The sequence below is a fragment of the Harpia harpyja genome, chromosome Z, assembly GCF_026419915.1.
Source record: "Harpia harpyja isolate bHarHar1 chromosome Z, bHarHar1 primary haplotype, whole genome shotgun sequence".
Lineage (NCBI taxonomy): Eukaryota > Metazoa > Chordata > Aves > Accipitriformes > Accipitridae > Harpia > Harpia harpyja.
Genome location: NC_068969.1, coordinates 77060221 through 77086521, shown reverse-complemented (window position 1 = coordinate 77086521; position 26301 = coordinate 77060221). Strand labels below are relative to the sequence as shown.

The 26301-nt window shown below is 36.7% G+C and overlaps 2 protein-coding genes across 2 annotated transcripts; both read left to right on the top strand.

The window, feature by feature from the left end:
- The first annotated feature begins 218 nt into the window (after nt 1-218).
- LOC128137271 (uncharacterized) lies at nt 219-19302 on the top strand. The gene is made up of 7 exons (XM_052778053.1): nt 219-297; nt 472-620; nt 6020-6127; nt 13160-13360; nt 15469-15573; nt 16323-16450; nt 19055-19302. Exons 2-7 carry the CDS (start codon nt 521-523, stop codon nt 19154-19156), a joined length of 744 nt encoding a protein of 247 aa, XP_052634013.1. The 5' UTR covers nt 219-297; nt 472-520; the 3' UTR covers nt 19157-19302.
- A 1536-nt stretch (nt 19303-20838) lies between these two features.
- LOC128136669 (trichoplein keratin filament-binding protein-like) lies at nt 20839-25073 on the top strand. Its single transcript, XM_052776588.1, has 6 exons — nt 20839-20942; nt 21605-21697; nt 23210-23270; nt 23739-23884; nt 24294-24497; nt 24894-25073. Exons 1-6 carry the CDS (start codon nt 20862-20864, stop codon nt 25071-25073), a joined length of 765 nt encoding a protein of 254 aa, XP_052632548.1. The 5' UTR covers nt 20839-20861.
- Nucleotides 25074-26301: the final 1228 nt, after the last annotated feature.

Sequence of the window (26301 nt, the reverse complement as noted above, 5' to 3'; positions counted from 1 at the left end):
GCAATGATAAATGCGGGGTTTTTACCTTTAATTAGCAGAGAAGGGAGACAGCAATACACTTCTATGAAGCAATCCTCCAAAGCAGGGCAAACTTTCCTCTAATGTAATAACGGTTTCATCTGGAAGCATTTGATAACTCTGTTTATGTGAAATTAGGGCTGAAATTGCATAAAACACTCCTTAACTAGTTTCACCACTACTGGAAATGTAGAAAGAGCATTATAGTTCACATTCTTTCAGCTGAAACAAGGAATTGTGGACATTTGTAAAATGTTCTAATGAAACCCTTCTAATCTTGTGAGTGTTTGTGCTTTTAGGTACTTAACATCAGCGTGTATTTTTTTCAGTTAAGTCTTCTACAGCTTTGAGTTTCATCTAGTAAGTTTTGGTCTCCTGGCAAAACAGACATTGCTAGCCACAGGAAACAGTGGGAAGAAACCTGAACCGTGTCTCTTATTTTACTTTCTGCAGGTATCTTGTTGCCTAGTGAAGCTCTTGCATTTTTATAGATTAAATATTTATGTACACAGGGTGGGAGGCTGTCAGAAAACACCAGAAGTTAACTCTCACCTCTGTGGAAACACGGGCCCTGAGAAACAGTCTGATTACAATGGATGAAGGTAATTTTTTAAGACATAATGTTTATTTAGTAAAAAAAAAAAATGTTCATGTATGTTATATTACGGCACACGGTTGTTGAGAGTGGAAGGGTGCAGCCAGGCCACTATTATATTTAAGAAGCTGCGTGAAAAGTGTGAAGAGGATAACCATCTATTTTTCAGCTTGTCAGCTGTAAACAAAAGTCAAGGAAAGAAAGAATCCACTGACATGAAGGACATACTAAAAAAGCTAAGTTGTTTACATGGCAGAAAGATCCACAAGTGAATAAGTATAGTTTTGAATACAGCTAATTATTTTTCAAAAGCTATCTTGCTAACCTAGGAAAACATATGTATGAAACTTAAGTTTCAAATGCTAGTGACTAGTTGGGAAGTTGTGTACATATCTTCATAAATGTTTAGAAAAGTGTGATAAATTAAAGTCTTCTGAGTAAAGTGACTCTGGGATTTACAACTACTTTGTGAATTTTTAGAAAAACAGGATTGAGTTTCCAGAGTTCAACAAGTCACTGAGTATTATTTCAGCCACGGCAAATGACCATGCGTGCTCATGTTTATGTACTGTCTCCCTTTAGGCATGTCATTTCAAGAAATACACTGTTAGAAAATGAACAAGAAAGATTGTACAAAGGAATGATCAAAGGGCTAATGAAAGTGGCTTCTGGTGAAAGACTGAGAAGTGGGTTTGGTGGTCTAATAATGTAAAAACCTTCTTTCTCAGAAGAATGAGTTCAGAAGTCTTCAAAAGTATTCAATTTGGCTGTAGGACAATAAGCAATGAACTTAACTTTAAGAGGAGGAAATTTCAGATGGACTTAAAGTAAAAAACATGCTAACTAAAAGGACATTTAACAAGGTATTAGATAAGTGATAAAAAATGGGTTAAGTAGTCCTACTTTCCTTTCTATAACATATTTTATTTATGAGTATTTTTTTGAAAGCTTAGACCTTTGCTCAAATTCTGCTCCTGTTCCTGTTACTTATTTCTTCCCTGAAATCTTAACTCTTGATTGCTGAAAAAAATAATCTGCAAGGCGAATAATTTTACCAGAGGATTCTGCCTCAAAGAAGAGAACATAATGCCACAACAAAAGGATAAAAATTGAATATTGCCTGCCAAATTTTGTGGGTTTCCTGCTAGATCCACAGAGACAACATGTATCCTAACTGTGACATCTTAATATTGTCATTAAATTGCACCTATACTCTTAAAATAATTTTTGTTATGTAGAATATCTCTTACAAGATATTGTTGTGAGTATTCAAACTTCAGTTTTTTTAATAAACACCCTGAGGTGGCCATATTTGGGGGCTAGCAGGTAACCAAGGTTGGGCCTCAAAAATTAAAATATTCAGCATCTACAGTCATTTTTAGTTTGATATTTTTATTGCATATGCATTTAGGGGTTTAGATGAGTGACAACAGAAGGCCAGATTCTGTGAGTGCTTTGCAAGGGTGTGTAATTAAAGAATAAGTGAACAGTTATGCAAAACCTATAATAAAAGCAAGACAGTTTGCCTTGCCCCACCTTAGGGAGCAGGCTGCTGAAAAGCTGTGTGAGGGAAAGATGAAGAAGATTTCTGGCTTTTTCTGTGCAGCTTGCAGATCCTGTCCATAAATCATAAGGGAACAATCTGCCCTTACCTAATATTAATGAACATATTTGAACTCTTCCCACACATATTAGTAAAAGTAATATTTTCTCACATGTCAAATATACTTCTCAAGCATTATGCTTAAAATTTAAATGCATTACTAAAGATTAAAATTAAAGGAAGATTGACGACGTGGAGGATTTACAGATGAATAGCACTCCATTAGTGGGGCATTGTGATCTGTTTGTGTTCTCAGGCAGCTGACTAAAGAATGAGCAAAGATTGGGAATACCATGGAATATCAAGTCTAACCAAAATGAATGGAATAGCTATGTTTATAAATAAACATACAAATGGACATAATTTTCCAAGGAAAGTTAAATGTAGATTCTTGTCTTTGCTCCAGTATTTCTGCAGCTTATAGGATGAAATATGTGCCTTTACTTTGATTTTCAAGTGGAAAATAGTGATAACATTGACAAAATACAGCAAGAAAAACCCTTGCTCTTTGTGATAACAAGCAGTAATATTAACTGTTGACATCAAAGTTTTGTTCCAAATCGGCAACTTATTAGTTGATAACTTCTGTATATGCTATTCTTCATGCCAAGGTACTATATTAGGATAAATAAGGATTTTTAGTGTTAAAAGGAGAAGTCAACTGACTGACTGTGTAACCTTCTCTCACACCAGAAGTTAAGAAAACCAAGTTAAACAACACAGTTGATCGTCAGCTCTGTGTGGTGGTTTAACCCCAGCCAGCAACTAAGCACCACGCAGCCGCTCACTCACTCCCCCCCCACCCAGTGGGATGGGGGAGAATATCGGGAAAAGAAGTAAAACTCGTGGGTTGAGATAAGAACGGTTTAATAGAACAGAAAAGAAGAAACTAATAATGATAATGATGACACTAATAAAATGACAACAGCAATAATAAAAGGATTGGAATGTACAAATGATGTGCAGTGCAATTGCTCACCACCCCACTGGTCGACAGCCAGGTAGTCCCCGAGCAGCGATCCCCTGCCCCCACTCCCCCCAGTTCCTATACTAGATGTGACGTCACATGGTATGGAATACCCCGTTGGCCAGTTTGGGTCAGGTGCCCTGGCTGTGTCCTGTGCCAACTTCTTGTGCCCCTCCAGCTTTCTCGCTGTCTGGGCTTGAGAAGCTGAAAAATCCTTGACTTTAGACTAAACACTACTGAGCAACAACTGAAAACATCAGTGTTATCAACATTCTTCTCATACTGAACTGAAAACATAGCACTGTACCAGCTACTAGGAAGACAATTAACTCTATCCCAGCTGAAACCAGGACATTCTGTTAGGCAATGCCGATTGGGAAGGCTATTGCTTAAGGCTGTGTAACCTGAGAATGTTAGAGAAAAAAATGTGGTTTGACCAGAATGAGTAAGAAGAAGAAGTCTGCAGAATGCATTTTCATGTGGAAAAAGTCTGAGTTGTAGCTTGTGCCAATGTAAACAAACCTCTACCTGTAAATACTGTCAGAGTTTATTGTTAAGTTGCTTTCAGGGGATGAGGTGGAGTTATAAAAGATATCCTTCTCAGAGGAGGAATCTTTGTATTAACGATGCAAAGGCTGAATTCATATAACAGCAATCATTGCTATAAATGCATACTTAAATATCATAGAACAAGCTGCTATTGATGTGATGCAGCACACAATGAGAAAGAAGGACCAGACTACTAAGACCATGCAGACTGCAGGTAAATACAAGGCAGCTACTATTCCATCCACAAACAAGAGAGGAGGGCCCAAAAGGCCCATTTCTAACCACTCAGCTGCGCTGAATATTGCAACTACGTTCTGTTACTTGGCTGCTTATATGGGTGATCAGCAGCATCAATAAAAATGACAATTTCCACTCTTTTGTAAGCAACAAAGAGAAAAAACATGGTCTTGATTATCAGTGCCTGTTTGTTTAGGGCATTGGGAGAACAGTTATTCTTTATCCACATCAAGTTTCATACTTCATTTTCCACATAATAAAGAGGGAGACACTCTGTACCTCTGTCCAAGTCAAAGAAGCAGTCATCTTCTCTTTCACTATGTCCCTTCTGTTAAACCATAAAGACACTCCCACCAACCCCTGAAAGTCCTCTCTGCCACTGCCCTTCCTTGTCTTGCATCAGAGCACAGAGGGTAGGACAGGCTTCATTCAGCCCGTTGATGCTTTGATAAGAAAGCCTGGTGTATGCACTTGCGTTATGGATAATACTGAATAGCAGAGAGTATGTGCGTTGGTAGAACAGTCCTGTACCAAGGAGCAATAAAGAAGCTTACTCTCATATAGCCCCTCTATGCAAAGTTACTAAAGAACATTTGTTTTATATATCATATATATTCTTCTGTCATTGCAGACAACCTTTTTTGTGAGATACTGCTACTGCCCTAAAAATGAGTGGGTAAAGTTAGAGGTATTACTCACAACACAGGGGTGAGGCCCAGACCAAGCACTAAGTTAATTTGCCCCAACACAAATCACACATTTCAACAAATTCCTGCACTGGTGACATTTGAGAAATTGCTGTGAATGCTAAAAGTTGCGCCACTATTTTTCCATTTTAATGGAAATTGCAGTGGTTTATTCTTTGACATGCAGTGGGTCATACAATAAGACACACAATGACTGTTAAATACTATTAACAAGAAAAAGACTCAAAGATATGCTTGCTTTTCCATCTTCTTTTTCTGCCATGGCCTTGAAAAGTCTGTTTATTGCATAGAGAAATTAATCTGTGTGGGGTTTATCATACTCGTATAGTGAGATGCATGAATATTTAACTGTGTGCATTACTGATTTAAGTACTGCATTTGCAGAGTCAAGGAAAGATATACAAACCTGGCTGATTTCTCCACTCCTTTACAGCATCCTTTCTTTGATGTCTGGAGCACTTCTTGGTAGAATAAGCTGTGCCTTGCGTTCCAGCAGTTCCTAGCCATGTAACACACTTGCAAAACATGAAATTTGAACAAATTACATATCTGATGACTTACAGAGACACTCAGAGCCCCATTATCAGAGCTGGTCTGGATTGGCTCTAAGTGTAACTGGAAGCCAAGGAAAGCTCACTCTGATTTTGAGAGCACAGGACTGTTTTAGCTCTTTCCTTGTATCTTGTATGACACTTAGCATACGAAGTTGGTATTGCAGTTAGCATTAAAGTGCCAAGATTCGTTAGAATTTGCTGTGCAGGTAATCTCTGGAGGAGCAACCCTATATATCTGTAAGATAACTCTTAATCCCTAATATCCTAAGATTTTCTATAGTGATTTTTTTTCATCTGAAAGGCATTAAATTAATTAATGCTATAGCTGGCAATACTCTGTGTAAAATATCCCACACTGTGGACTGAATACTGAGACATTATATTAAAGCTGGCCCAAAGATATAAAAGCTCTATGTGAGGTTACAACACTAATTTTTTCTTGACAATATGCAGAACATGAACACGTTCTATCAGAATAAAATGACTGATTTTAATCTGTCTCTGTGGAGATTTTCTTTAAATAATCTACTTTAAATACTAGGGAGTGTGACTTTCTCCTTTTACTATAACATACGATAATTAGGAGTGCTTGGTGATCTTTCCAAAATTGTCTTAAATGCATTGCTATCTGTACTATGGATATTAACTGAATATATTTTTTTGTTTTGTTTTATTTTTTTAACAAAAAGCTCCACTAACCACTGGAATAAGAATTACTTTTTCAGAATATGTCATTTGATGGGTTTTTTCTGTTCCTGCTTTGGCGGGTTTTTTTGCACTTTTATTTAGGTCAATATTCCTATTCTGAAGAAAGTATCCCCCTGTCATCACAATCTTGGTTCTGGAAGAAGAAGAAGAATTCTGTTTCTCCTGCTGCTAAAAGCCAAAGCAAAACAGGTAACATTAGTCTTTTTTATTTGCAGACATTTGCACACACCAAATGGTTAGAAAACTATTAAAAGGCATATGGCACCACTATAATGGAGGTGTGGGGTTTTATTAATTATCCATCAAACTTTTTAAGCAATAAGATGTAACCCATTGAAGCACAGCCTGAGAAAAAGATGTCAAGCTGTCACACTTGGCTGATGGTCTGAATCATTCATTTCAGCAGCTAACTGTAGTGCCTGTTTGCTCTAATCACAGGTATAACACATGTGTTGCTGGGAGCAGCATCTTAGACCAGACTGGAAACTTTTGATAGGCCATAAAAATGGGACTGCGGATTTGAGGTCTCTTGTCTCTTAGACTGGAGGTAGCGTGCCTAAGCCAACGGCACATATCTGACTTTTGAAATGTTAGTGATACCAGTTGTCGCGTCCCAAAGTTGGAGCAACTCAGGTTCATGGATTTCCTTTGTCAGAATTAAGGTGAAACAACACCAGGGGAGTTCAAACAACAATCAACATTTATTCAACCCAGCTAACCTTGCCCAAGTACACGTGAACTTATCAATATGAACCTTGCAACATGTCATTAAGCCGCTGTTTGGGATGAGAGGGGAGGTGTAGGAAAAGAAATGGAAGAAGAAACATGAAATGTACCAGAAGGAGAGCCCTCCCATTGAGTCACAAGGTTCAGAGCAGACCCCCTTGCTTTCTGGACTCCTTCTCAAAGAGGAGCCCAGGGGCGGCTAGATCCAATCCTAGTCTCAGACTTGGTCAACGGTTTATGTTTAAAAGGATGAGGTGTAGGGACTGTGGAAAAGAGAGAAGGAAAAGAGGGAGAGAGAGAAAGAGAGAAAGAGAGAAAGAGAGAAAGAGAGAAAGAGAGAAAGAAAGAAAGAAAGAAAGAAAGAAAGAAGGAAGGAAAGAGTTTCACCAGTCCTGGGTGCAGCGTTGGTCTAGCCAGCGTAGAGATCCAGTTCCAGAGGGCGCGCGCTGAGAACTCGTTCTCCCTTCTTTTATAGTGTGTTAGTCAATGGTCTCGACATGCACAGTCCCATTCCTGGGGTTCTCTGGATTCGGTCGGAGAGCTTTGGGAGGGGTTCATTGCAGAGTTGCCTCTCTTTTTCTGCTGTCATGACCTGTTAAGATAGAAGCACAGTCCCATCCTCCGTGGGGCCTTCTCCTCCAGGCGCATATGCTGTGCTTCTTCTCCTGGTCACTAAAGATAAGGAATCGCGGCTTTGGAGAAGCGCGGTCCCACCCTCCAGGGAGCCCTCTCCTCTGGCCACATTGTCCTGTTCACAAAACTCCAGCATTTTTACAGAGGCCATTTTCTCCACCAAAGTACTTTAACAAATGTTTGAGACATTGACTATAATTTGTCAGACCGTCACACCAGTCCAGCTTTTTTATAAGGCTAATCTATTCTGTCCTAGCTTAAGTCCAGGGGTCCAAGCAAATTGTCAACCATTCTCTTTTTATATTTCAATATGTGGGTGAGAGGGAAAGAGAAAAGAGCACTTGGAAGAGTAGATCCTAGCTGTGTCATACCAATAGCTAGTTTCAGACATGACCTTAGAATGACAGTGGCTGGCACACGGGCATTGTGATAGACCAAGTATCTTTGAGATTGAAAGACTAATGGGATAGCTTGTCTTTCCATCCAGGGCTTTAGCATATACTACAATAGTCTCTGGCCCATTTGTTTTCATGTGCCAGCTAAACCTTTGTGTATTACAGTCAGACAATTGTGTGTTAGCAGTCACCGTGCCGCTTGAGTGGAAAATTATGACACTGTATGGAATAGTATCTGTTTCAGTGACTAAATGCTCAGCTTGCTGCAACTAGCCAACTTAGGTAGGTCCCTATGTAGTTTTCGGACAGAACATGAATATACCTGCCACCTATGTGAACGTCAGTAATAACTTTGCAGTAGCCTTAAAGCTATAAATAACATACCTGGTTAAACACATGGCTCCACCTTCCCCCAAGGTTAATTTGAGACCTAACAATTCATTGACTCCAGCTGTGGAAAACTGACTGATCTATAAGGTTCAGAATAGTTTCAAGAGGAAGATGTCATACCTCTGTTAAAAAGACATACTACTGTTTCAAAAACCACAACAGAGAAATTGCCATGGGGTTTTGCCATTTCGTAACTCCATGAAACTAAACTTAATTACATACCAGTAAAGAAACAATACTTGCATCACTTTTCTTTTTCTCTTCCAAAGGTGAGAAGAGGGAGATAAGAGGGGTTTTTAGGTCTCGAATAGATACTGCATTCAGTGGAAGTAACCAATTCAAAATACAATCCTCTTTGCTTTGTGGTTAGTAAATTTCAGAACTCAAGAAGTAATTGCCCATAAACTCTGCAGAATTCAATTAGGTAAGCTAAGAATCTCAGAGGTGAGATGCCAGGAGACAAGTACATTAATTCAGCTCCTAATGAAGTTAATGAGAATTGAAGTTACTCAGGGTATTGACAGCTAAACTTTTTATTCTTTAGAAAATTTAAGTAAAACCTCCCAATGATCCAAAATTAGGGACCAAAGAAAGATATTTTCCTACTGCTTTACTTGTGGGGTTTTTTTCTGTCATTTATATATAATCACATTAGGCTGTTGGAACAGAGATTCTTGTTATTCTGATTACTTCTGGTATCTGATCCAGAATGAAATCAGGAAAAAAAAAAAAGTGAAATTAGAACTAACTCTTCTGACAAAATTTTCACCAGATGTACAAGGAGAGTGTCAGTTTATCAAAATCACAATCTTGTGTGGGGATACTGAGACACTAAACACATAACAAGAGTTCAGAGCAGACCTAGACCAGAAATTGTTATTGGTACCAAAGAGATATCTACTCTAAAATGTGCATTACTCAAAAAGCTAAGGCAAGCACTTATGTTCTTGTTCCACTGGAGATGAGGAAGTTGAATATCAGGTTGTGCTTCAGCAGATTAGCACACGCATAGGAAAGCTCAGCTCCATGGCACCCCTTTCTGCATCGCTTCTCATGCTAAAACTTTCTATGCTGTGCTGCTTACCCATGAGCCAATTTCCTTACTATGATGCAGCATAGGTCTGCTTATGAAATATTCTGAAGGTAGTTGCAATAATGCAAGACATGCACAGGCCTGAGGCAGGTTCTCATGACTGCTGCTCAGAAGTTTGTATTATGGGGCAACCATGCCACATGATGCTTGACTTGCCAGTGCTTTTTGTGTACTGCTTGTGATCATTAAATATACAAAAATTGTAACTACATGAGGACTACCTGTGTGCATGTTGCCTCAAATTACAGCTGCTCTTACCTCGAGGAAACCACAGACCTCCTTAGCTTTATATACAGTCTAACTCCAAAGCCTGTATGCTTTTAAATCAAAGCTTTTTTCAGTGATAAAGATCTAGCATTTCTGGGCATGAAGTTCCCGTTTCACAACAACTGATCCTGTGAAATGTCCATTGCTATTGAGATCCTGAGCATAGCAGAATTTTGAAGGGTTTGCTCTGATGTGCGTGTAATTATATCAGAACTGGTTTTCTCATCCTACCTCTTTTACATTCAGTAAACTCACAGATAAACCTGGAGTTAAATGTAAAAACTGGATTACCGTCCACCTCTGGTTTTCTTGAACTGTGTAAATAAATTGCACAATTCAATAGGCAATGGAAATATCTTACCTGCAGAGAATGAGAATTTTTATCATAGGCTAACTTTTCCTAACTAGAAAGGAAAGAATTTCCTGAAAAGTAAAACAAATGATATGAAGATGTGCTCATAAATATTTAAGTTGATGGTGATGGCAATTTTGTCAAAAGATAATAGTATATCTTGACATTATGCTAATGTGGACAAATAAAATCAGGTAATTATTGTATCTGGACTTTGTGACCAATTCATACTAAGCCCTTAGTTTTGATATTTATTGTACAGGGAAAAAAATTAAATTTATGAAATAATTAATCTTAACAGATTCTGGGCAGAAGTTATGCCCTTCACATAGCCCCTTCTGTTTTCCTTTGGACCATAGCTGCAAGCAATTACATACAGTCAGAGCAAATAACTAAATTTATGTTACACTGCCTTAGGACAGCGATTGGATTGAAAACATTCCCAATACAGTCAGAAAAGGTTTCCATCTTCTATTTTTTTTCCATCTTTTTCCCATCTTTTTCCCTTCTTCTGTCTCACAAAAGGAAGTGGTTGCTGGAGGAGGCAAAACATATGAAGGTCTCCTCTTCAGAATATTAGTCAATGTTATCTTGAAGATTTTTATCCTATAATAAAAAGAGATTTTAAATATGCAGGATTCATATGCATGTATGCATTATCCAGTTTGTACTTTTAGTACAATAAAAAGACTACAATTTTTCTTTTGTGTTTCATTTGGACTGATTGCTATTATCTCAGAAGTTCTGCAGGACACACAGTTTTGAGGTTTAAATCTGTATAATTTCTCCAATAGCTGAGTACTGCTGGATGTTTGCTCCTGGCAAAAAAACCCTGATTATTAGTCAATATGAAATTAAAATTCTGTAGCAAAACTGTACTGTTGCTTGTAATTCTGTATTAAAAATACTATTCCTTTACTCCAACAAGAGCAATCAGGCACAACTTGCTTGTCATAAGTTGTCTTTTCCTTTTGGCAGAATATTACTGTAACTACAATAGCAGCATTTATACCTTTCAATTAAGTTACTACTAAGGATGCAAAACATAAGGAATATTTCATGACTGCAAAGAAAACAAGTGCCAGACCAGTTGCCTTTTCTCTGAGATCCTCTGAAACATTTTCTTTATGTAACAACACACCACATAGCACATCTGCTTTGTCTTTTCTCTCATCTGTTTTCAGGAGGGATTAGTTATGAGGAAAGACGAAATTGAGAGTGCTGTGCAATGTCATTTTTTATGTTTTACTTTGTTTTGATCACTAAAAAATGCAGATTTTAATATGCAAATACTTTTACAGCACGACTAAAATGTGTCCTTAGAATGCAATATAATAATAATATTTTAATACTAATATAACAGAATCATTTTTTTCCATGCTGGCATGTTTTGATGTTTTTATTTTTTTAGGGAAAAAAGTCTCTGGCACTGGAAAACAAAAGATAAAAACTATGAGACTTTGGAGTTAAATCCCCCCAAAGAAGTGGTCCTCTTCCATCTTGTTTGCCTGTTTTAAGCAGTATTATGAAAATACCTATCTTTCTGTCCATCTTTCAGGATTGCTACTGGCCACTTCTATAACAAGAAAATACCCCCCTGTCACAAAGCAGTATATGCTGGTGCAAGGCATAAAATAGAAGCCACTGTAGCAAAAAAAGTAGCTAACTGGTGAAACATGGGATGTGATAAAGCTACAAGACAGACCTCAGAATTTATGCTGGATACTTCTAGATGTTAAAGCAGTAAATTTTATTGGAGTTGGCATGAAGCAGCACAGAAGTAATATGATAGGGTATCAGCCATTTTCAGCTACAACTGCATCTGAAATGCATTTTTAATTCTTAAGCATAAAATATCATTAGAGAGTGGCCTAGCTATAAAACAAGCATTGGAGCCTGCTGTGCAGGCTACAGGTGAATCTGAGTTTAAGCTACACCTTCTGTATAAAATGGAGAGCTGCAGTCATTACAGGATACACCAAGGCATGAGGGTAAAATGGCAATCTGAGAAGCACTTTGCAAGATGCAGTAGTGAGTGGTATTTTTAACAAGTGCTCTGGTGTGCTGCATTTCAGTGTTCTGTAGTCACACATAATAGATTCCACTCTGAAAAGAAAAGCACCCAGGCAAGAAAGAAGGTAATTGAATTCCTTATGATTTTTTTTCTGTAGGAAAGGAACTCAGTAATACCTTAAATAGAGCATTACAAAAGAAGAGAATACTGAGCTTTGCCATGAGTGTTATTACCTGTTCTAGCTGAGCAGAAGGTCAGGTGAGGATCCTTTATCCTTAGAAAGCACAATCCCTGCTCATGCTGTATTTCTCAATCTGCCATATGAAAATGTTCTGTCAGTTTCATTAGATATATACAACTTCAACAAGTCCACATTACTTTCAGTAATTACTTTGCCAACATCATAATTCTTGATGACCTCTGTTACTTCTGGAAGTGTAATTTTAAGGCCTTCTCAGTGTGCATAAGCCAAGTTTTTAAAGGCTTCAGGCTTTTTAGTGCAATGTTGACAGGCAGTGAGCAAGTACCAATGGTGAGACCCACAGCTAGATAGCTGGAAACTCTGTAATGACATGAGTTCTGTTGCTGAACTTATAGCCACCTAGATTTTAATTCCTGTGCACGTGCTCTAATTGTTTCCTGAAAAGCTTATCTTTTGTATTTCAGGTTCAGAATCAAGCATTTATTTTCTTTCTCCTAGGGGAGTTTATGTCTAGCTGTTCCATACAGCATGAAGAGCTGGAAAAGCAGTGTCTTTCTCTATGGAAGTTATGAGGCTGGCAGGGCAAAAAAAAAATAATAAAGGAAGACTTTCCAATAACGGATCTTTTTGGTTTATTTGAAATTCAGCAAAAAGAAAAACTTTTGTGGGGACACAGTGGAAATTGATCATAAAAGAGAGCAGTCATCTTAAAGAGATCCAGATCTTAAAGCTGTCCAAGAGTTACGCATGGAGGAATGTGTTTGAGATGTGCTTTTGGGTGGAAGCTGCATGAGACTTGGCAGGTTTTATTCAGGGTAGATGGTGAATTTTGGAAAACGTCGTCGACCTTGATGTGTTTACCAATTCAGCTAAATCTCACAGTCAAACAAAAATTAAATCACCAAATCATGTTAGATTTCAAATGAGACAGAAAGAAAAGACCCAAAACTATGGATTTGTTCTGATCGATTTCTAAGAAAGTCATCCAGGTTTACTTCTAAATTGGCTGATAGTTTGTAAAAAAATGTTTATCTTAAATTCATTTTGGGGTGTGATCTTACAAATCTGTAATGATATCTGTTCTCAAACCTCTCAACTGAATACCTCCTCCTAGTATTTTATTAACAATTACTTTGCTTGTTTTTCCAGAAGCATGGGTACAAACAGTTATCCCTTCAGACTCTCAAGTCCCTGAAGATGCAGTAAGCATTGATCCTGAAACTAAACCACAGACTACCATTCACTCATCCATTCCTCTACCAGGCAGCATTATTGATTATTCAGAGGAGATACAAGAACATCCTTCATGTGTGATTAAAAGTGTTATGACTGAAGACACATCTGAGGAGGGTGAGCAGTACTTTGCACTTCAGGTGTTCAGAATGAGAGTGTACTTCGTTGTTTTCCACAAAAGAACAGATTGGTATCCCATTACCATATTGTAGTCTCACAGAAGCAGAACTGCATAAGCATTATAGATCATATTGCATCATCAGTGCTGGTATAGCTTGAATATGGGTGAACGTGAGTATGGACTAAGTGGGAGAGTTCCTGTCATGATTCAGCATAATGGAAGTGGTCCTCAAGCTCCTCATGTACAAGAGATGCTCATTGCCTTTATACCCATTAAAACCAAAGCCAGCAGAACAGGACTAAATCTATTATGTGTTCTGTATCTGTAACTTCTAAAACAAAGTGGCCAACCTACCAGACTCTAAAAACTGTCAAAAAATACAGTTGCAGTTATTCAGAAATAGCAATGTGGCTGCCTAGACTGTGACATATGCTTTGATTCTAATTGTAACCTGAGAGACACTGCTGGTTTGAAGAAGCTTACATTCTAAAGGGATTAAACTGCAAGATGCTGTGGTGGTTTGAATGCCTTTTGAGTGCTAGTCTGGCTGATGGCTTTGAAAAGAAAGGGGAAGAACTGTTACAGATATCTCATCCCTGCCATATCACAGTGTTCTGTGTGAGTTAACTCACAAGACTGCTGTGAAAAGGTATATTCAGTAGTTTGGGGAGTCATATGCTCTATGAGACGCTAAGCTAAAGAGAAGACATATAAACTGATTTTTAGCATTCATGAATTAACTTGTAGGAGTTTCAAGTATCTTTCTTCCCAATGGACTGCTATAGACTGAAGGGGAACTTTGCAGTCATTTCGGCAGATGATATAGTAATGCATTTTTTTCCAGTAGGAAACAATAGCTGTATGCCTGTTTTCCATTATGGGTTTAAGATTAATCTTTATCCTAGACAGAAGGATAGACTCTACGCTTTTGGCCTGCAAGCACTGATGCTCTAGTGGCTAATTTTGCCTACAGTAAGATTATGTGAAATGGAGGGCTTTTTCAAGAATAACTGTGGCTTTAAATAGTCTCCAAGGTGGTGGAAAGCAACCCAAATATGTACCAAAAGGATGTAGATATGAGAGGTCAAGTCCTTTAAAACGTACCTATTCTATATATAATTTAACATGCATCCTTCACTGACATAATTCACAAAACAAAAGCTGATATATATTTATGTATGTAATGTATAGTCATGAAAATAGCGACTTCAGAAAGAATAACTTGAGCTAAGGGTACCCTTCTCAACACATATTTATTTAGTTACATATTTCATAAATCGTCAAAACTGGCTTTTGGAAAACGAGACTTTTATAGCTGTATGGGAATAGGATCTGCTGATTCCATCTAGTGGCTGGATAGTATATTTTAAAACAGTACATTCTATTACAATACGTCCAATAAAAGCAATATGAAGAGACAGATATGTGTTGTAGAAAATCACTGCACCATGGAAGTAAATGAATATTGCTTCAGGATCTTAGGAAAGGTATCTATACATTTGGATTTCCTCAGAGGACGAAAGGATAATTGTTTCAACCAATTCAAAGAGTAAGAAGACTTCTTTCAGACACTCTTCTCCCTTTCACACCACAACACTTGAAGAAGTTGCTCATATTGGGTATTGTGGTTTGGTTTTCTCTCAGCAGGAGTGTTGCATGGATCCAAAGTGCTCATGAATAAACACGGGTCTCATCTAATGATGCAATCCACCCCTGCCCCTACATACACACACACTTATTTTCAAAGATATTGGGCAAAATCCAGTTTGTTTTGTAATTTTTCAAAATTACATTTTTAAAAGATTTCGACAGAAGATGAGAAACAAGTCTGAAATACAGCCTTTGGATTCAATATATCTCTCTTTTCAGGATCAGGTGGAACCATTCAACTCTCAGACAAGTATTACATCCTTCTTATGCTTGTAGCTCTCTCAATGACTTCCCAATCTCTCATTCTTTTGTATCCCTTTTAACCATTTAAAACTCTTTGGTCCCAACAGAATTAATGCATACTACATTTAAATCCAATGAATTAGTGAATCAAGAGAATTCAGAAAATTGCAATGATTTTCACCTGATTTTAGCACCTGAATTTTGTTAACAGATGGAGAGAAAAACTCGTGGCTGCACAAGCTTGGAATGAATATAAACAAGTGGTCATTTCTGAATTCCCTGATTGGATGGAGTGAAAACAGAGCTCTAGAAAAAGGTATATTTATATAGTAAATTCTATTATTGTTTTCTGGAACACAGAATACATTACATAAATGAGGAGGGTTGGGGTTTTCTTTTTTTTGTTTTCATTTATGTGAGCTCTGATTGAATAAAGTTGTGTAGCTTAGATTTATACAAGTCACCATTCTAAGTAATCAAATCAGACTCTTTTGACTTGATATACCCGTTAGTTAAGTATGATGTGTTAAGCCAGAGCGATGATTAAAAAAAAAATAAGTAATGATAAGTTTTTAATCAACAAAAAAGAAGATAAAAACAACTTTTAAAATTTTATATCATACTCTGATATGAATTGGGTCTATCAAACAACTTGTAAAAGGTAGTTTTGAAAGAGGCTTTAACGTGCCCTCTTCTTATCTGTCATAAAACCCAGTTTTCTTAAGAGGCAGCACATTTCTGCATGATTTTTTTTAACCTCAGTTTTCATTTTTAGATTTAATGAAAAAAATATATGTAAGTAATTAACAACAGATTAATCACGGACAAGTAATTGTCAAACCACACAGCTATGTGTGATGGTGTCCACAGATCAAAGCTGACAAGTCAGAGTTGTTAAAGTTCTTCTCCCAAAGGTCCATTTTCCTTGTTATCAGAAAAAAGGTATGTTTTAAAACTATACATGATGTCTCTAATAAAAACTTCAAAAATATAATATGTACATCTGGAGTTGCTGTGCATTTTAGTTCTATATTTCAAGTTGATAAAGTAATTTTTGTTATACAGTACTTCATCTGAACACATCTGGAGTTTGTTCTGATTCTGATCACAAAGCAACTGAGCTGGAGAAAAGTACAACAGAAGAAGGAGTGCCATATATTCCATACAAGCTAGCTACATTATATATCATCAAGGTAAAAAAAAAACAAACAACAAACAACTAACAGCCCTCACCCCCCCAAAAAGCCCCAGCTTGAATAAATAATTTGCAATATAAAAAATTGCTGACTGAACTAAGTGTCTCTTTTTGTAGGGTATACTAAATGAATTGTGATAATCGTTTTCATCATATGAATTCAATTCACACAATCTTATTGCTTAGTAGATTTCTTCTTCACATTTGGAAGCCTGCACTTAAATTTTGAATATTGACATAAAAATAAAAACATTAAAATGAAAATGCCATCTTAAGTTAAGATCAGATATCAAATTGTCTAAATTTATGCATTCCAGGTAGGTGTCTAAAGATAAAAAACTCCCTTGTTGGAAGTGGCATTTGACTTGCAGTGTGAGATTTTGTTGCTATTGCAAAATTTATGGTACCAGTAACTAGCATAATTTTGGATTTTCTGCTTTGCCAGTTTATTTTATATTATGCAGTATCTGTGTGTGTATATTGTTGTGGTTTAACCCCGGGCGGTAACTAAACACCACTCGCCACTCACTCGCTGTCCCCCAGGCAGTGGGATGGGGGAGAGAATCAGAAGTAAAAAAGTAAAACTCGTGGGTTGAGATGAGACTGTTTAACAGAACAGAAATGAAGAAAATAATAATGATAATAATAAAATTACAACAATAATAAAAGGATTGGAATATACAAAAAAAAGTGATACACAAGGCAATTGTTCACCACTTGCCAACCGCTGCCCATTTACTTCCCCAGCAATGATCCCCCCAGGCCAACTCCCCCCAGTTTATATACTGGGAGTGATGTCACATGGTATGTAATACCCTGTTGGCCACTTTGCGTCAACTGCCCTGGCTCTGTCCTGTGCCAGCTTCTTGTGCCCCTCCAGCCTTTTTGCTGGCTGGGCGCGAGAAGCTGAAAAATCCTTGACTTAGTCTAAACACTACTTAGCAACAACTGAAAACATCCATGTGTTATCAACATTCTTCTCATACTGAACCCAAAGCACAACACCACACCAGCTACTAGGAAGAAACTTTACTCTACCCTAGCTGAAACCAGGATATATATATATATATCCCTGTTTATTGGTTTCATTGGTTTATTTATTCCATTAAATATGCTCCTGTACTCCTGTTCTTTTATTATGCATCAAAAAAGTTCTATGATGACTTCTGTGGTACAGGCTACAGACCCCTGAGCTAGCTGTAAGAAACAAGTTCAAATACCTGAAGCAATCTAATTAAGAAGACTCAGAGCTCTGTGGATGATAAGAGGGATAAACCCATCTGGATCATTTCAGTCTTCTCCTAGAAGAGGCTTTTCTTGTGTCTTAGCCTTTTAATTGTGTCTCTTTAAAATTCCTCTACTTCTACAATAGTGTTTCTGATGGGGGGTAGATAGGACAGTATATTTCAATACTGCTTTGCTGCTTTTATATAATTTGAACTGTGACAGTGTCAGATGGTATTTCTTCATTCACAAATTAACTGCTTGTAAATACTTACAAAGATTTAATCTGTCATTGTAGAACAATGTTAACAACCACAACTATTTAAAAATAATGCATCAGCCACACAAAAAGATCTGAGATTTTTTCTTTTTCAGATTTATTTCAGCTGAGGTGCTCACTGTCAGCAGAATCTGCATCATATTAAGCTTAAATGAAGAAATGAAACCAAGGAAATCCCTGAAAAATCTCTAGATTTTTATAATTTACATATGATCATGTTCATTATTGCTATAATTCATCCAGCAGTATCTGTTAGCCTCATTTAAGATGCCCAAATATCAGTGTTTTGTAATTTGTCATTGCACCTACCAGAGAAGTAAGCCAAAAGAAAAGTGGGCAGCAGAAACTGGGATAGGAGATAGTGGAATTTTCCTTCTGTGACTATTACAAATTGGATTAGAAACAAAATGAATAAAACTGAGTCACTAAGGATCCTGATGCAATTTTAAGCTTAAATGACTCATTTTTAAACAGGAAAAAGATCACTTTGCCAGTTCTTTATGTATACATCTGTTTTTATTAGTCGTGAATAATGCCTGTAGTACACCTTAAAGTTATATCAATTTTGCAGGTTTTTTAATTATTTTAATGGAATACAAAATAAAATTGAGTGTATTCTGTAACCAATTTGTGTTATCTGACTCTTAAATGCAAAAATGCAACCTTCTTTGCTGCTTATCTTTTTTTTTAAAAAAAAAAAAACAAACCAACAAAACCTTTTTTCTCAGTAATGACCTTATCAGGGCTGTTCTTCTTTTTCAAGAACTTTAGAATAATTGTAATGACTCTGTCTTCTTTATCTAGTTCAGATCACTACAGTAAAAAGGAAGAGATGGAGATGCAATACTAGGACCAGAAAAGAAAATCTATTTCAAGTCATATACAGATTTTTATTCAATAGCATAATATATTTTCTAGTTGTTGAAGCCTGAAAGCTTTGGCCAGCAGTCCTGTTGGCTATTTATCTGTTTTCAAGATTAAACTCTTCACTGTACTATATCTGTAATTTTTAAGAAATGTACCTCAAAATTGTTTAATGGTTCATTGTAACTGGAGCTGCTAGTGCTCTGAGTTGATAATTTCCTTCATCCTCTACAGATTGTAAAAGACATGCAGGAAATGAAAAAAAAACACATGAAGATAATCAGACAACTAGACAATATAAGGAAAGAAAACCAGGTAATTATTCTGGAGTGGTAGCACTGTTGTGTCATACCATTAGTCAAAATGACACAGAGGGATAAAATCTACTTCATTCACATTTACTTCTGCATTCAGGTACCCATTCTAAGTCTCCAGAAATACAGTCAATGTATCTTTAAGTGTATTTGATCTTACAACTTTGTGAAATCTGGTTTTACTTTTTTGTCTGGCACAGTTGCAGAGATTTTTCTAAACTTTATTTGTTACTAAACTTTTCTCTTAAATGCCACCTTCCTCTAACAACTGACAGCATGGTTAGAATGTTTGCGTTTATGTAGGTTGTGCCTCTCAAGAATGATCTTATTGTAAAGGGCTGTGCGAAGTTCTACTGCCTTCCCTCATTGCCAAAGCGGAAAGTTGTATGGCCTCTTCCTCTGTGGGTACTTTCTCCTCTACTTTGCACTTAGGTTTGCTTTAGCCTTGCAATATTTTGTCAATATGGTTTACAGAATGGCAGAATCCCTCCACCTGTAAACCCCTGCAAGGTTACAATGAGGATCCAGAGGTGCCAGTCCTGTGACCATAACCACACAGTGCCTCACTTTCCTTAGTTGAAGGATTTCTGCATTCTGTTAGTCAGTAATTCTCCCAAAATACAAAATCACCCAGTTCATTTTTGGCTACACTGTTCTGAAACCTCTTCTTGCAGCCACTGCTTCATCTTTCTGCTTATTTGTCATGTCATGCTCCTTTTCTGACCCAGGGTAAGACAGACACTTAGTTCCAATGAAGATGTATGTTTTCCATACAATAAAGTTTACTCTGGGTGCACAGAGAGAAGAGATTCAGAAATTTGTCTGGAACCTCCAAGGGGAAGTGAACAAACTCTTCAGACTGTCAAGCAAACTTGAGAGAGTTCCCTGTATGTGGTTACAAAGGCTTGGTATCCTTTGGTAGGGAACAGGACTCATTCTCAGGTTATCACATCTGGACAAGCATTGCAATACCTGTGTAAATCCATTTCTGTGCTTCAGTAGGAATGTAACCCTTCCACAGTCAAATCTTACACTTTCAATTGACTCTGTAGATCACTAGGGGAAGAGAAAGAGAGAAACAGAAGAACACAAATGCATAGTAAGAAAGAATTGCCTGCTGGGCACAGATGCAAACACAGGGACTATAATGATCTTTCTTCACAGAACCTGTTCCATTTTGGCTGCTGTAATGTGTTATTAATTAAAATCTCTGAAATAAAAGTAATTCCTGGAAGCACTAGAAATATCTGTGCTTTTTAAAGTTTCTGATTTGTTGTATTTCTCATAAAATTTTATTGCCTTATTTAGATGTTTCCTGTTGCTAAGAGTTATTTTTTGTGCTACTTATACTTCCAAGCTTTTGTTTTCTGAGAAAGTTTGATTTTTTTAGAATTGTTTGCCTATGCTTAGAGTGAATTCATTCTGGTCTGCCCTCAGAAAGACTGGTATTTGCTTCTGCAGAAAAGAGAGAAAAGATAAATTACTTTAGCAGTAAGTTTTGCTCAAAGTCTGCAGTAGGTGAAAATACAAACCTCCTGTGATCAGTAAGAAATGTTTGCAGACAATAAAAAGCACTGAAGAAAGAGAACCAAGCATTACCTGTTCTGGAAACTATTCTCTTTTTCATGCTTGACTTTCATGTTTTCACTCACTATTCATTTTCTCAATAATCTTTTGTAATACAGGAACAGACTATAACTACTATAAAGAAACATTATGGGGAGAAAATGAGGAGTCTGAAATCCCAGTTAGAAGCTTACCGAGAGCTGTTAAATAAGAGCAACACACACTGGCAAGCTACAGTTAAGGTAACCAAGAGTACAATTTTTACATAGGGATAAGAATAGCAGGTACTGCAGAGGTTGCAGGAACAGACTGTGTAAGTAATATTTTCTTTTTAGGGACAGACAGTCAAATGAAGGTGCACAGTCTGTGAAATTAATACAAAACTATGTCTGTCTCCTTCTGGAGATGAATAAAGCCTTACACAGTATGTTTCCAAAACAGTTTTCACAGCTTGACCTACCTTCATGCCCCTGATGAAAACTCAGTATGGGCTTCTCCCATATAGTCTGTGCTTATGCACTTTGAAATAGCTTTGTTTTTATGAAAAGAAAGTGTAAAATATTCACAGAATATATAGGATGTGTAATGCTTTTCTGGTGATAAACACATATTAAGGTTTACCCTGTTCCTCCTTCTGTTGTGCTACCAAGGAGAAGGTTCAGCACATTCACAGCCTTCAGGGAGGGTCTTTAGAATCAGACCACCTCTGGTCACATGTGGTCATTGTAAATCAGTCAATTTTTATTATTTTTGTGCAAAAGCCCCAGGACTTAGCAGCCTTGTTCAAACATTATGACTTCTCAACCTGTGTGGAACAAAAAAAACCAAACTATAGGCCTTTTTGAAAAAATGAAGCACTGGTGTAGAAAATGTAATCCCTTCCTCCTTGTTCTGCTGCCTTCAGAGCCTGAGGGAAAGAAACAGACAACTGATCCAGGAGAGGGAAGATCTTCTTCACCAAATGAAGCAACAAACAGAGAAATGGGAAGAAGAAAAGGTAAATGAAGCTAGTTTGGGTTTTCTTTTTGGAGTTAGAAAGTGTTCTCATTACCATTTCCAGTGTGTGCTGTTTCCAGGAGTTTAAGGGATGTGGAAACCACACTGTCTGCCTTTAGATATGTACATCTAAATCAGCTAAGATTGAACTGCTATGCACCTGTCTTCCTTTTTTTCAGAGCACCCAAGTAGTTTTTTGGCCTTTAAACACCAATGAAGATGATGTATATATTTTTTGTCATACTATATTACTCTTTCCACTAAAAGTTATTAGACTGTAATTTCTCTCTCATTTCACATTTCATGTCTTTTGAAGAATTTTAAAATCATAGTAGAACACATTGGTTATTTTTTATTTGGCAATTAGCATTAAAAATCAACAAAAACGTCACCTCATCTAAGCTACTATAACAATGCAATGCAATTAGTTGACCTAGCCGCAAAACTACCTCACTTGGTAATTCCCAGGAAAAGGGATGTGCTTAAAATTCCTCAGTTTTTCCAAATTTCTCTGTAATAACACAACTTCAGTTTGCTGAAGATCTGAGAAGGCTGCAGAGGTGGAAAAAGAAAGAAATTTGTTGGGTTTTTATAGATAGCATCTATGAGCATGGTCTGCTAATTGTTATTTCTCCATAGTGTTCTGTTCCACATAATATGTGCAAGTCTTTCTGTAATTTTGCAAATCTCCAATGTTGCTTTATAACAACCAATTTTCATTGCACTACTCCAAGACATGTATTCAGGGACATCTTAGCTAACCTTGTGCCAGATTCTCTTTTGCATTTATGAAACTGCAGATTTCTGTAGGATTTCTGAGTGAAGGTCTGAGGAAAGGTTTGGGTTTTGTTTTGCTTTGGTTTGGTTTGGTTTTCCAAATGACATAGCACCACCTTCCGATTAAATTTTGTATAGCACCAGTATTTAAAATTAAGGTTTTCTTTCTTCAAACACTTTCAACAATGTCTACCACAATAATACCCTATTCCTGATTGGTAAACTGTGAAATATAATGGGTTTTACAAATCCTTTGACCTATTGTTATATATGAAGGAAATGTGGCAAAAATATTTTAATAAAGAGTAAGAAGTGATGAGGATACAATGTTCTAAGGCTTGTAGGAAGAAGGAATAACTTCTATTAGACCAAATAATGCTGGTGAGATTTGATGCACACAACCTTTTCTTCAGGGCTGCCTTAGGACTGTGCTTCCAAAAGCTTTTGTTCTTCAACTGTTTCAGGAGTCTGTGTGTGGACAAATGCTGAAGAAAATATAAGCATAGGACATCTTGGTACAGGCCTTTGTGAAAACACTAGAGTCTGAGCAGTCTCTGGTTTATTTCTATATTTTCTTTTCTAGTAACAGCCAATTACTGCACAACAGCACGTTTTTGTAGGCTGTGCCTGTAAGTGGCAACAACATTAATTCACTATTATTGATTATTCTCCTGAAGTAAATATAATGAAAACTGGTAACATTGATTTCCTGCTATCTTCTTTTCTTGTCTTGCAGGTGTGGCTTCTAGAAAATTTGTGTAAAAACCTAGATTATCTTTACACCCAGCACACACTGAGTGAGTTTTGTATTTCAGACACAGAGTTTCTTGATCTCTCTATTTTCTTTCCTGTTTGTTTTTCTGTTTACACTGAGGTGCATACCAGCTGAAGTCAATATAACCTTTTCCATTGCAATACTGTGTCGCAGATGGAATAATAAAGGAATGTTGAAGCTACAAATAATGTTTGTCATGACTCCTTAGCATAGCTGGTTTATTACAGTCAGCGTTGGTTTTGAGTAGGTTTATTTCAGCACTTGTAGCTTTCTCTTTGGAACTTTAAAACAAAACAAAGCATGGCCCCTTTAAAATTCTTTGAGTTTTAACAAATAAACTGAATTCTTGATTATTAAAATTTATTAGTTCATTATAAATTCTTGATTTCTGAAGAGACATAATTTGGCCTGCCTACACAATATTCTAGGAAATGCAGATTTGAAATACTTAAGTTGTTCTTACCTGTTTTTCCTGTTGTTTTCAATTCAGCTTTGCAGGAACTTCACAACATCAGCCTACATGTGGAAAGAGTGCATGACCTCATGAATTTCCAGATAAAAATTCTTCAGCAAAAGTCTGAAAAGACAGGAGAAAAAGCAGATGTGTCAGAGGTTTTAGAATTAAAAGCAGAACAAGTGAGCACAAAAATCAGGCCAACTGTAGCAAAGGCTGAAGTAAATTGGTAGTAAAAACTGTGTGCAAACAGATACATCACTTGAGAATGATAAATTTGTGATGATTAAAACACCACAGTAATGAAATTAATTCTTATTCTCCTGGAATCACTGATAGAGTGCTATTATTCTCACTATAATATCAGATAGTATAAACTTTGCTACAAAATCCTTTAAAGATCTACTTCTTTGAATTATAAAAACTATATTCTGAATGTTGGAACCAAGCAGCCCTTCTTATTCAATATTTCTTTTGCTTTTCTCGATTTTTGCTCTACCTTGCTCATTAAAATCCTGGCAATTTCATGTGAAAGGAATGAAAATCTAGATCCTGGCTTAGTGTATAAGAGTTATCTTTGTTGCCCCCCAGGCAGCTAATGAAGAAGAGAATCTTGAATGGTCAATGGAAAAGGCATATCTTTGGCAAGCACACACCATGCTGCAAAAGATACAGGAATCTTTACATAAACGAGAGAGAGAAGTCACTGAGCTCCTACAAAGTGAAAGACGATATAACAAGGCAATGAAACCTCAAATCACAGTGCTAATGTTCTTGAAAACTCTTGTCAAGAAGGTAAGAACTCAGTTACTGCAAAGATGAAGAATGATTTACCGGGCTTTCAAAAAAGTTTGATAAGGAAAAATGTGCAGTTTTATTTATTGTTGTTTTAAAAAATTGGAAAAGTTTTTTTGTATACATTGATTTAAAGACTACAGATGAGATTTTCAGAATAACACATTGAATTAAAGAACCATAAATACACACTAAAAGTCAGCCTACAGAAAACTGATTAGACCAACTTGCATACTCCTTAACTGGCATTATTTTAAAACATAAATTAGTGAAGCATGAGAATGGCATCATGGAAAAAACATGTTTTTCTATCCTTCTAGTTATGTGAACTACATGAATTACAAATAGATGTGCCAGATTTACAGGAAATATGATCTAATTTTTGATCCATGGTAGGTTCACACCATGTATTGTGATGTCCCTGGGATACCACAGTACATCAGCCAGCTTATCAGGAAGAACAAGGATGAAAGGGCTGATCGGAAAGAAGCCTTTAATGATGCTCAGGCTGATATTCTGTCCTATGAAGTATTTTATGGAAATGAACCCATGGATGACAAAAGGTATATTGGATAGTTAATAAAGCAAAGATAGAAATAATACAGAAAAATAATAAGCTGTTTTCACAGAGAGAAAATACATTTTAAAGAATGCTATTATAATTTCCATGCACAGTTATAAGGGGGAGGGGAAATCAAAGTAGAGTCTAAGTATATATTAAGAAAGAAATCAGGGAACATAGAAACACCAGCTACAAAAAGCAGGAAAACATTTCCACTTAACTGGCTTATGCAAGTTTTATACAGTGTATTATAAAATATGCTGAAATAAGCTTATTTGGCAAGTCTGTTCTACATCAACATCTTTTTCTTCCTACATTTTTACAGGATGTTTCTTCCTCATATTCTGGGTAATTGCATCTTTCCTGTGGTTTAAGTAACCAGTTCCTTACAAACTCCTTTTTTTGTTTGGTTTTTTTGTTTGTTTTTACAATGACAGGACACAGCTCTCAATGAAGCTTTTCAGAAATCTTGGGAAAGCAAAGTCTGATTTAGAATACGTTGAAACAGAGAAAATTGTATTTGATTGTATCCAGACAGGGGAAATTCCCAATTGGATTAAAAGGGATTGTCTTTATGTAGCCTTGACAGGTGAGAAATCCTCTTGTCAATTCAGAGAAGCCTAATTATCCTCAGCCAACTTATTTCTGAATATAGGAAAACACAGTACAGCTCTAAAAGGCATTTAGATGCATGCTGCTGCCATGCCATAAGGTATCCCGTGAAACATCTTCAGTTATGTGCATTTTAATGAACTACTGTATGAATTTTAATACTGGGTCATGGCTAGTAAACATATGGTTTCCACATTTTTATCCCACTGTTCATCTTTTCTTTGGTATCCTTGTTGTTTTGAAAACCAGGTGTCTTTTGTATATTTGTCTAAATATCTCAGTGGGTGTCCAAGGTTGACACACCCAGAATCACCACAGATTTGGCAGCCATGCACTGAATGCAATAACAAATGCAGAATTCAGCAGGAAGTAATCCCTTTTGAAGAAAACTTCAAAATATCCATTGCATGAATTTAACACATTGTCATGGTTTAACCCCAGCCAGCAACTAAGCACCATGCAGTCACTCACTCACTCCCCTCCCACCCAGTGGGATGGGGGAGAAAATCGGGAAAAGAAGTAAAACTCATGGGTTGAGATAAGAACAGTTTAATAGAACAGAAAAGAAGAAACTAATAATGATAATGATGACACTAATAAAATGACAACAGCAATAATAAAAGGATTGGA

Bases quoted from the DNA above. Each gene is read 5' to 3' on its own strand.
- LOC128136669 (XM_052776588.1), top strand. From the start codon at position 20,862: ATGAGGAGTCTGAAATCCCAGTTAGAAGCTTACCGAGAGCTGTTAAAT. The intron at 20,943-21,604 runs GTAACCAAGAGT...TGCTGCCTTCAG, and splicing joins ACTGGCAAGCTACAGTTAAG to AGCCTGAGGGAAAGAAACAG. The intron at 24,498-24,893 runs GTAAGAACTCAG...GATCCATGGTAG, and splicing joins TGAAAACTCTTGTCAAGAAG to GTTCACACCATGTATTGTGA.
- LOC128137271 (XM_052778053.1), top strand. From the start codon at position 521: ATGTACACAGGGTGGGAGGCTGTCAGAAAACACCAGAAGTTAACTCTC. The intron at 6,128-13,159 runs GTAACATTAGTC...TTGTTTTTCCAG, and splicing joins TAAAAGCCAAAGCAAAACAG to AAGCATGGGTACAAACAGTT. The intron at 15,574-16,322 runs GTATATTTATAT...TTTGTTATACAG, and splicing joins AAACAGAGCTCTAGAAAAAG to TACTTCATCTGAACACATCT.